We start from the raw sequence: 12,013 nt of genomic DNA on the forward strand, positions 1-12,013 counted from the left end.
ACTTGCCACAGGCCATTAAAATGCATATTTGCAAACTCCTTTCCTCTTCTCCCTTTTCTCATCTCTCTTTTTTTTAATATTTTTTTTTTATTATTTTATTATTATTTTTTTTAATGCCCAGCAGAAGTTATTATGTAGCATCAGCCACAAATGGTGACATCTTTTGACAGTCTCTCTGGCTGTGCTGCATTTCCTAAACACATGGCTGAGCACAAGCTCTGATGCAGCTCTGCCACTTGCCCTGGGTTTCAGTTCAGCTCTGAGAAAGAATCCCTTGGGCCTGCCTCCATTTCTAAACACATGGATATGAAGCCAAATTAAAGCTGGAAGGATCTAGAGCAGGTCTATCTGTGTTTTACTTTTGTTTACTGGCTGTGGGGAAGGATATTTGGTTATACAGATGTCACAGCTGTACTTTTTCACATTATTTCAGTAGCAATGAATTACATTAATTAACAATTATTAATTATTAACTGTGATTCTGTAGCATGTGTTTTTTTAAATTCAAATGCACCTATTTTAGTGTTAATCTGCCCATCTGGTAACCTTGTATCAGCATTTGGCTTGCTGCAAGGCACTAAAAGGTACTAATTTTCACTGTTCTGCAGTATCTGTGTGAGGAGCAGAGATTTTATTTGGCTTTACAGGCACATTTGTAAGTCACTGAGGAGATTTTAGACCAGAAAGAGCCTTTTCTTCAGCTGGATATTTTGGGACAGCTGTGTTGGGATCAGTGGAACACTTCAATAACAGCAGAGTTTGCCCATAAATAAAATTACAACAATGTGTGCCTTATGCCAAAGTTACAAAATCATGAATAACCAGTACAAAACCCCTTAAACTACCTGGCTTATTTAGATAGCAGTTTGTGCTGTTCATTATATTTCATTAACCAAATTACATCGTTTCAGTCAATGAACTGCTCTTGAAAGAAAAAACCACAAACTCCCTATTAATATCAATACTGGCATCACTGATACTGATGCTGAGCTAGTGGAGCCCACACCACTGTATCACCTAAAATAAATTGATACAGCCATGCACCATTTTCCCACAAAAGGTTGTTTCCAGTGCCTAAAGGGAGCTTAGAAAGCTGAATGATATTTGCAGCTTTCCAGTGAGGCTTGCACAAGTTTGTGTTGTTGGCAGTCAGAAAATCTTCTGTAGCACACAGCTGAGTCAAAAAGTCATACAAGCTGAAAATAATGCAGATTAATGCATTTACAGTTTATCATGGTTATACTTAAAATTTATTGCACTGATCCAGGGGAGATGATAGTTTATGAAATGCAGATGGTTTGAAAATACAGCAATTCCCAATGTTACAGGTGAAAGCATTATGAGATATTTACAGACAAAATGTTATTATCCATAAAAGGCAAAAGGTGCATTTTCTGTTAGTTTGGCTGAGGAGAATGTTTTTGAGCTGAATTCCCTTAGTTTTCTCATTTATTATTTATTTATTGGTTCACATTGCTGAGCACTTGAGCTGGGTTACCTTTACACAGCACTAAACCAGAGGAGCTGCTCCAGGGACAGACACCAAACTAGATTAAATTCAAAGTAAAACTCCTGAAAGACCTACAACAAAGCCACCAGATCTTCAGTGACAACTTTTTAATTTTTTTTTTCTTCTGTAGTTTAATTCCTCTTACACTAACAGCAGAGATTCCTGCTCTCTTTCTATCCAGAGCTCCATTCCAGCAGTGCACTATTTTTCTGGAAAACTTATTTTTCCATTCAGAGGAGAGCTTAGCTGTACTGAACAGTGCTTTTATGTGAGCTAATCCTTCTCCTTTAATGAATTAAGCTTGTTTCTTCACCCTCCTTTTCGAATAAAGGGGATTTTTCACTCACTGCAGCATCTTCCAGAGCAGCACTGGTACAAGGGTAAGCAGGCCAACTTATGAGGCTTAAATCCAGGCAGATTATAACAAGCATTCAGTCACTTGTTGTTAGTGGTAGCATTAATTTCTCAAATGAAAAGCACCAAGATGAAATGCAGACAAGGTGTTTGCTCCTGTAGTAGTGGCAGTAAGGTTCTGAAGGACTCTGGCTAACAGCTGGAGTCAGGTGATGAGGTTAATGGAAAAATATTTTGTTTTTCAGGTCACCTAGTGAAAGTAACCTTGGAAGAGCTCAGCAGAGCCCTTGGGGTGTAATAAATGGTCCCTCTTCTGCTCCCATCACTGCAGGTTAGCCCAGGACACAGGAGAAGCTGATCTGAACATGAACTCAGCTGGGCAGAGCATCACAGGAGGAGCATCAGTGCTGTTGTAATCTCTCCAGTGAGAGAACTCAGCCCTTGACCAAAGGCTTTGCAGAGCCACAGCTTTAAAACAGACAGTTTAGGATGCAGGTTTTCAAAAAACACTCTGTGAGAAGACAACAAGAGTGTTTCCCACGAGACAGGCAGTTTTGGGCCAATTCTTTGGGTCAGGCAGACACAGGAGAGAGGCTGCAGCAGCCCCTGGTCACACTGTCCCTGTTCTGTGATGTGCTCAGAAATAGCTCCAGCTCCTGAGACTGGAGGCTTTGCACTGATCTCCTAAAGAGCCTCTGTGTCTCTGCATCACCGTTCCCCCTTTATCCCTTAATTAAAAGTGCAGTGGGTGAGCTGCCCAGGAATGCACACACACCTTCCCTAGCACTGCTGGAGTCCTCAGGAGGCAGAGCTCTGTGCTGGGCTTTGTGATGTGAGCCAGAGTAAGGATCAGAGATCACTTCATTCGATCCCAAACCTTGGGAAAGCCATTTTGAGTGCCCCAGATCCAGAGTTAGAAATCCTCTGGAGCAGACAGGATTAGCACTATCCCCACCTGTAACATCACTACCTTCTCCTCAAGTACCCATTTCATATTCCAAGCAACATGAATTCCTCATCTGTGGAAAGCTGAAAATCCTTTTTGCAGCCCTGGGTACAGTAGCTACCATATAGAAAAACAAGATTAAACTTGACAGTAATAGAAGAGATAGAGGAGGAAAAGTGTTCTTCCTTTGAGGCACAGGCTCTGAATACAGCAACCAGTCAGTGACTGAAAAAGGGCAGGAAGAAAGAGAAATGCAGTTATATTCAAGCATCAGGTCTTAAAAAAAAAAAAAAAAAGCTTCTAAGAAAGAGAAAAAATAAAACCCCACACTTTTCTCTTGACATTTAACAAACCACCTAAACGAGGTGAGCAAAGGGAAAGGAAGAGAGTGCAAGACCTTACACAGAGAGCTGCTTTCAGCCATTTGTTCCTGGATATCTTAAAATACATTTCTCCAACCTTGCTCAGAGCCACCAAGCCCTCCATGACCTACAGCAAATCCTCAGGACTGTTTTCTCTCCCTCCCTCCCTCCCTCCTCTGTGGGGACCAGCCTGCTGAGCCAAGCCTCCCCACAGGGGATTTAACTCCTCGTGTGCCACATCCAGGGGAGCAGGTTTGTTCCTTTTGGGAGAGTGCTGTGTGTCATGGACACTCCCTGTCATGCTGTGTAAGGATCTGTTGGTCATCTTTGGCTCTTCAGTGCTCCCAGAAAACCGAGATTCCAAGGCTGGAGGCATCCTCACCAGCCTTAGGTGCATCCTACAGAAGGATTTCTCACCTTGTGCTCCTCCATCCCTGCTTTGCTGTTGGGTTTAGGCACACTGAGGAACATCAGGACTCTTTGGCAGCAGTTTCTCCAAGACGTTTTTGATATTTGCAAAGGGAAGCAAACCCTCTGTTCCCCCAGCCCAGCCTGGAGCAGCGGTGGGCAGGGCAGAACAGAGAGTTTGAGTAGTGATTAACACAACAAAGAGAGCTGCCTGCCTGCCAGTGGAGACACACTGGGTGCTTGCATACTGGAACAGCATTGCCATCTAATTTTACACTCTGCATATAGTAATAAGACACAACAGGGTGTGCATTAAGCTCATCTTTTGAGAAGTGCAGCAGTAGCTGGATAATGCACACCCTGGAGTGGCTTATTTGTAGTGGACTATGGCTCATTAATTTTACATTTCATTTTTTTCAAATCCGTTTTTTAAAAAGCCCCACAAGTCTATTCTGAGGGCAGTTATGTAATGTATCCTTACACTGAAAAATATTTTCAAATAAAAACAGTAGGCAAAAGTGAAGAGGAGTTTTGCCCAACTGCAGACCAGGGTTGGTGTGTGCTATGAGCAAGTTTTTGGCCTGCTGATGCAGATATATAGTGCAAATAATGGTAATTATGGGAATCTAGTCTGTGTTCACTTTTTTCTAGAATTTTCTTTCTTTTTGTGTAATTACCTGGGCCTTTTTCCCTTTTTCTTCCTTTTTCTACCCTTCCTTTTTTTTTTTTTTTTTTTTTTTTTTTTTTTTTAATCTGATGTATGACTTTTACACCAGACTGGGAATGAGGGGTCAGGAGGAGGCAGATTTGCAGGATTTGGGGGGAAATGGTTTTGCCAGAATAGCAGTGTGTGGATATGTCTGCCTACAACAGCATTTAAAGCACAGAGGGTGTCATAAAAACCCTGTTTTGTTATGACATCATTCCAAAAGTATGAAGGAGTGTTGGAACCCTGAAACCTGGGAGTTTTGAGCTTTCTGTGCTTTCTAACACTGACCCCCTGGAGAACACTGCTTTTGACCTGAGCCATTGGAGAAGGCTTCCAAATTTGAGTGATGGAGTTAAAATCAGGGGTGTGCAGTTAAATAGAAGTGTGGGGTGTCACATGGTGAAGGGTTTTGAAATTAGGGTTTTTAGAATATAGTAATGGGTATGGGACAAGATGGAAGATGTCTCTTTCTTTCTTCTTCATGGTTTCAGGTAGTTTCTGGTGGGAGAGTTAATGCTGCACTGAGGGTCACAGGAGTTTGTTTATTGGGTCAAAAGTATAAATAATATAGGTGTTAATTCTTTATTGGACTGTTTGCTTTAAGAGACCTTGTAGCTAGCTAAATTCACCTCCATTTTGCTCACTTTTAGCTGGTAGGTAAAAGTGTTGCAGAACTTTCTGTACTTTAGATAAGATTTAAGGAACAACCAAGTCCAAACATGAGAAATTAATTTCCTTCGTGTTTTTAATCCTGACTGAGTAAAGGCAGAAGAAAATAAAGACAAGCCACTAATTAAGTGGTGCAACTAACCCATTACAAAGGAGGGACTTCTGAATTCTGCTTCTCCACGTGAGATGTGATTTTCCCCCTTGTGGTTTGTCCCTCCCTGCAGGTTCCAACCTTGATGATGGACACGCAGTTCTCGGAGTTCACTCCGGACATCACCCCGATCATGCTGGCCGCCCACACCAACAACTACGAGATCATCAAGCTGCTGGTGCAGAGAAGGGTGACGATCCCACGGCCACACCAGATCAGGTGCAACTGTGTGGAATGTGTCTCCAGCTCCGAGGTGGACAGCCTGAGGCATTCCAGGTCAAGGCTGAACATCTACAAAGCCTTAGCCAGCCCTTCTCTGATTGCCTTATCCAGCGAGGATCCCATCCTGACTGCATTCCGGCTGGGCTGGGAGCTGAAGGAGCTGAGCAAGGTGGAAAATGAGTTCAAGGCTGAGTATGAAGAGCTCTCTCAGCAGTGCAAGCGTTTTGCCAAGGACCTTTTGGATCAGGCACGGAGTTCTCGGGAGCTGGAGATCATTCTCAATCACAGGGATGATCAAAGCGAAGAGCTGGATCCCCAAAAATGTCACGATTTGGCAAAGCTGAAGGTAGCAATAAAGTATCACCAGAAAGAGGTAAGTCACCTAAATGGGCAGGTATTGGGGAAAACAATTCATTTCTCGAGTTGCTGTGGGTTTGTGCAGTGCTGGCTCTCAGGTGGATTTTTTGGATGTGGATTAGTCACAAGCCAGGGGGATCAGGGCACCTCGGTGACAATTGAGGGGACAGCAGGACTGGGACTTGCTGCAGTGGGTTGTGCCTTCTTCAGCACCAATAATTTCTGTCTCAAAGCTCATTGTAACCCTGCCCCTGCAAAGAACAGCCTTCAGACATTTCCAGGTCTGCTTGCTCTGAGAACTTTTCCCAGTGGCTGCTTTTGTCCAGGAGCCCAAAGCTAGAAGGGGTTGCCTGGCTCCTGAAGACTGGGGTGCAGGAGATAATACAGCACACAATTCACTTCTGCAGCCACCAAGCACTTCCAAGTACCCATTCAGCACTAACTCAAAAGGGCCAGAGATGTGACAGCAGCTAAAGAGAGCAGGAGAGGTTGGGAGCATTCCCAGAGTCCCAGGTCTCCAAGTTACCAGCAGTCTTGTGAAAACACACATGTGGTGCAAATGCTTCACACCTGTGACACCTCTTGATCCTTGGTCCTCGACCCATCTCTGTTTTAGGAACTGAGAAGCAATTCCCAGAAATTCAATCTCCTGCCCAGAGTAGTTCCAGAGAGGGAAGCCATACTTCAGCTAAAGGGCACAGAGCCTTTCAGAAGCCCTGCAAATCCACAGATTTGTAAGTTGATTCAATAAAGGCCATGAACCCCAGGGGAATGCTGACAACAGTTTCATTAGTTGGCTCTGGATTTCCTTTCTCTTTCCAAATCCAGGCAGAATTTAGAAGATGATTTATTGCTGCTGGCCGGCGATGTTCCAGGTTATCTGAAGGAGGAATTTAGTTGCTGGGTTGAGGAGCTGAATTTCAATGTGCATTACATTCTTCTGGGTCTGGATGGTCACCTGAGTGGCAGAAGATCCTGTCCCATTCTTCTTTTCACACATCCAGCACTGACCCAGCATGGTGTGATCCATTTCACCTCCCTGAAGTGCTGCAGGTGTCACCCGAGGTACAAACAGCCAAGTTGGAAGGATGCAGGATACCAAGGAAAAATGCAGATTTCCTTTCATCCCTTTGGGCTGTTGTGCCCACCCAGTGCCAGCCTCTCTATGCAATAAGCTCAAAATTGAGGCAAAAGCCTCAAAATTCCTGGGGTCCAGCACTTGGCAACCTCCTGCTCTTTCTGGCTGCTGGAGGGAATTTCAGCTCACTGGTTGTTGCATTTGAGGCTATAAGAGTGGCAGAAAGGATAATGCAGCATAGTTCTTCGTGTGATGGAGAAGCAAAAGAGAGCTTTATTTAAAAGAAACACCACACTTATATATAGGGTAGTTAGTGCAAAACAGAATAGAAAAGACTCATTGGTCCAAGAAGGCAACACCTCTTTGAAATCATGCTTTCTGCAAAACAACATGTCTCCAGCAGGTGTTTAATCATTGTTATAATTTCTTGTCCTTGAGCAGCCTGAGGAAGGGCTGCTCTCTTGGTTCTCAGCAGCATCCTAATGACAGCTGGTGTCATGTCAGGTTGTGTTTTTTGCTCTGTGACAGGGTTGGGTAGCACCACAAGTGCTTTAGGGACGTGGACAAGTAGTGAAGGGCTCCTTTAGAGAAGGTCAACCCAGGTAATCAGGTCAGTGTTTACTGAATCTAAGAAGGAGCAGAGATTCTGTTTTTTCAGGCTGTGCAGCCACAAGCTCCAGGTGACCCCAGCACTGCTGTGTGCAGGTCACTGCTGGTCCCACTGTGTCACATCCAGGTGTAAATCTGTGGCTGCTCTTACCTTGTGTTCACACTCAGAAACTGCAAGTCTGAATCAGCCCACTGTGTTTGAAATGTGGTGCTGAACAGTCCCAAAGCTTTTTTAATTTTAAATTTTCTAAGCGTTGCCTGCCTTCTTGACAGTTTTTATATATTTTTTTTTTCTAGGCGTATTTGACTGAATTCCAAGCATATGGACAAATTCCATGTTTTGTGACATATTCATGACAGTTCCAGCCTAAAAATGATAGCAAATACGCTTTGTGTTGCCAGCTAAAGTCAGTGCTGTTTTCAGGTGGAATACTGGTGGGCAGGGGCAGAATGAATGAGGCTGGGAAATCAGATTCTGAGCCCTATCATCCCACCTGGTTATTCACAAAAAAATCCCTGAAGCATCCTGCAGGGTGGCTGGGGTTTTCTTATCATAATAATTAGGCCATCTTATCATGGTAATTAGCACAACACAAAACATCAAGGAAGATACAAACATCCTTGCCAGCTTCTGAAAAAAGTGAGTAGGAACCTTAGCCAGGGAGGCACTGAGAAATGTTTTTTAATCCTGACTGAAGAGTATCAGACTGAGAGGATTTTTGTGGGGACAGGAGGGAAAATAGAAGCAAGTTTGGTTTTCATGAAAGATACTTCTGCAGAGAAAAACAGCAGACTTTTAAAAGTAGATCATCTTGTTCTGCTGAAGCTTTTTTGTGTCTTAACGTTAAATGGGATTGGATTGGATGGAGAAGCTTTTTACACCTTAACATTGGCAAAGATAAAAAAGTAAAATCTCTGGTAGCCTGAGAGAAGAATTCAGTGTGGACTTTGGTTATTTTCTGGAGTGTTAATTGTTACTGTAGTTGCTAGTTCTTTATATTCAGCACAAAGAATGTGTAATTTCATATCGATTTCAGACAAATTTCTTGCAGTTTTTTTCCTTTTTGAGTCAAATAAACGTGAAAATTTCTCCCCAAAACATGAAATGATTCCACTTCAGTTTAACCAGGAAGATAAGGTCAACTTCAAGATTCTTTTCATGTCAAGGGGAGATGGGTGAAGAGATTCTGGGGTTTGTCTTTATGAAGGCTGGAAAAATCTCCCAGCATGTTTTGCTGGTTTTGAGGTTTTTTTCCCCTTGGGAAGCACAAATTTTGATTACTCCCAAACATGACCCATGCTAAATATTTTATAAACTGCGAAACGTGTTGCTCATGAGGAAGAAGACCATTCTTCTTTGGAGGAGGGCCAGAACAATGGAGAATACATTTGTTGCTTTTCCTGTTTGTTTTTAATAAGCCTGTAAATCTTAGAAGGTAAATTACTGCTTACACAGAAGGGGGAAAAAAAAAATCAATTACACAGGAAAGATTAAAATATGCCCCAAGGTAGCTTTGTAGTATATTTTATGGCAGTGAATGGCAAAAACATGCTGTGCAATGTTCTCAAGCTGCCTCTCCCTTCTAATGTGAAGTGTAGAATGGTTGTGTCCTCAGTTTCAACTTACTGGGATCATTTCTCTAGAAGATGGGAAGGAATTAATGGTTGTGATATCTATTTGCATGGCAGCCACAAAATCTGAATCAAAAATGAGGACAGCACTGAACATGGTAGAACATGATGAGTTAGACCCAGCATGGACACATCAGTTCTCTGTTAAAGGAATTATTTTCCAAGGATCACAGTAATTAAGGTCTAAGAGACCTTTTCATAAACTCTCTGTAGTGTGTGGCATGTCTTCATATTATTACTTTTCTAGTTCTTTTATTCATGACTAATTTTGGAAGGAGAAAGGGTACTGAGGGTCTAATAGCAAAAGGCACAGCTCAGCTGTTGAGGATCAGCCTTCACTATGCTCTCCTGGCACCAAATTAGCTCTGCATTTGTTAATTTGTTTGCATTTCTAAGAAAAGATAGGGAAAAGTCATCTCTTAGGATCTTGCCAGTCTTGTAAAGCACAGTTGTGTATCCAGGGTGTGTGGCTGGGTTAGGGAATCAGAGCAGAGGCAGCATGCAAAGAGAATTTTGATGTCCTTTAAGTTGTTTTTTTTACTTTGCCAATAATGTAAAACAACCATAGTGTAGCAGTGAGTCAGGTCTGAAAGGGCAGATTTCTGCTGGTATTTAACATTCTGCTGAGCCACAGGAGCAGCAATACACATTCAGCTTGTTCCTGCTTTCCTGCTCTCCTTCACAGGTCATTCACATCTCCAAAATGAAGTGAAACATCACAGTAGTGGGGGTTTAAATGCGTTTTTCTGGTGCTGGCAAATAGCTGGGCAGGTTTAGTTTATGTGTGAGAAATCTACACAATGCAAGGAACTCAGAACAAAAAACACATTATTTTATCTATAGCTCTATTGCTCAGCACTTCCACAGAATTAGATCAAAGGAGTGCTCAGAGAAATTCCTTGTCAGAACCCTTAACCTCCATCTCTCTTCCTCACTGTGCTGTAATCAAATGGCAGGAAAGGACAGAAGCAGAATTGTTTGCTTTTCTAATTTAAAAACAGTGCTCTTTGCCGTTTTTCTCTTCAGGACAAAGCTTGAACAGCTTCAGTCCTTTTTTTTTTTTTTTTTTTTTTTTTTTAAATTTTTTTTTTCCAGGACATTTACATAGACGAGCACCTCCTGAGCTGCAGTTCTGAAGCAGATGAATAATCATTCCTGCCATGCTGCATATTTTTCCACTGTGTCTTGACTCGTGTCAACTGTGGCTGCAGTCAGAAGCACAGCATCCCTCTCCAGGGAGCATGCATAAACCTGGGAAATTTCTGAGGGCACTTCACTTAGTGGATAAAAGGAGCTTATAAAAATATCAGAGATGCATGAGAAATGAAGTGTGAGGTCTGTGAGAATCAAAGCTCTTTGCCTGCACCTTGTTTACCCCTTCTGAAAGCCATTCAGGTATCTTGATGGATGGCCACAGATCTTTCTTTGCTTGCAGGCAAAGCTCAGTTATTCTCCTGTGGGTTTGTCTGTTTTCTTGCCATACTGCCTGAAGGAATAATGATACAGGGCTGAATATTTGTATTGTGCTCTTTAAAGGCACGATGAAAAGTCTTGCTTGAGCCTGCACAGCTCAGAAGAGTTATAAAGAGGCTTTTACTTCCAGATTTCTAGAAGGAAATCAGGTCGTGGAAAGATCTTTATTAGGACTAGGTGAGGAGGCAGAGCTGATCCTTGTGGAAGCTTTTCTTGGTTTCTAGTGATCTGGGACACCTGTACTTGTGAGTGTGTTCCACGGTGAGGATGGTTTGTCTGTCCTGTGCCACAAACCTGAACGTAAGTTTAGGGATTTCAAAAGCACTGTGTCCCCAGATGTGACCTTCCCTTTCCCCACAGCCATCCTTTCATTTGTCCATTGCTGTCTGCAGCAGTGTTCCCATCTGCTGTGTGAGCATGTGCTAAATGAAGCTGTTCTCTCCCCAACTCTATCCCAGCAGCACTTGACCACCTAAGAAAATCTTCTGTGCACGTGGCACTGAGCTGTTATCAGCAGCCTCAGAGGCAGAATTTGGGCTGGCAGGTGGGGAGATTTGTCTATATTTGCACCCTTAAAAGAGCCATCCCTGCTGATCACTGGTGCATGACTCAGAGCCCCTCCTGTACGGGCTTGTGCAGTTGCCAGATCTCTTTGTTCAGTTTGGGAAATTGTCACAGAAATTCAACCTGTGCAGCTGCATCATCCTGTTACAAAAAGTAGGACAAGTGGCACTTAAATCTTAAACTCCTCTCCAAACTCTGAAGAAGAAATAATGTTCAGAGGGCTGATGGCTCACTGGTTTGACAAAGTGGACTGGAATGTTTATTTGAGGGAGCAGCATTATTTGGTACTTCGTTCACGTAACGCTGAAATGTTCTCACTTGATGAAGGTTAGCCACATACTGCAGCTGTCACAGAACTGCAGAACACTGTCTTTTGACAGCAAAATCATCTCTGACTAATCTTGTCATGCACCAGTTTGTAAAAGCACCCTAAGACTGGTATGTAGGTCAAGGACAAGGACTTGCATTGAGTTATGGTGATGTGTAGTGGGCAGAAAATGCCAGGATCATTCTTTAAGTCATTTTTGGTGTCTTGTGCCTCTTACTTAATGATCTCCTGGACCAAGACAGGAAATATGTTGAAAGCTAAAGAGGGTGCCAGTGTTTTAACAGCGCTCAAGAGTGATTTAGTGAGTTTGACAGTTCCCTTACCTTCATGTTTCCCATCAGGCAGCCAGAGAAGAGGCTTGGGAAGCCAAAGCCAAAGTACAGGATATGATTGATGGGCTTTCTATAGACAACAAGAACTAGAGAGGAGAAGTGATGCCTTGTGTGTTGTAACAGCCAAGTGTTCAGTGTTCCCACATCTGAAGGGCTGAAGTGTATTTAGAGTCAGCTTTATGTCAGTGGAGAAGAGTAAACCATGTTATTTCATACTTTGAATGACACTCTGAAGAAAATAAGCTCTGGGGAAAAACTGTGGGCATGGATCCTCTCGTTTGGATGTAGAAGTGATCATTGTTATTTACC

At 42.8% G+C, this 12,013-nt stretch overlaps 1 protein-coding gene across 1 annotated transcript in view; it reads left to right on the forward strand.

Moving 5' to 3' along the window:
- The window catches only part of TRPC5 (transient receptor potential cation channel subfamily C member 5), a 93,442-nt gene that overhangs the window by 38,527 nt on the left and 42,902 nt on the right, over window positions 1-12,013 (forward strand). The window contains exon 3 of the mRNA XM_056491376.1: window positions 5,183-5,704. Within this exon, the coding sequence (XP_056347351.1) occupies window positions 5,183-5,704 (522 nt within the window). The remainder of the gene's footprint in view (window positions 1-5,182; window positions 5,705-12,013) is intronic.

This window comes from Oenanthe melanoleuca, chromosome 4A (assembly GCF_029582105.1).
Source record: "Oenanthe melanoleuca isolate GR-GAL-2019-014 chromosome 4A, OMel1.0, whole genome shotgun sequence".
Taxonomy (NCBI): domain Eukaryota; kingdom Metazoa; phylum Chordata; class Aves; order Passeriformes; family Muscicapidae; genus Oenanthe; species Oenanthe melanoleuca.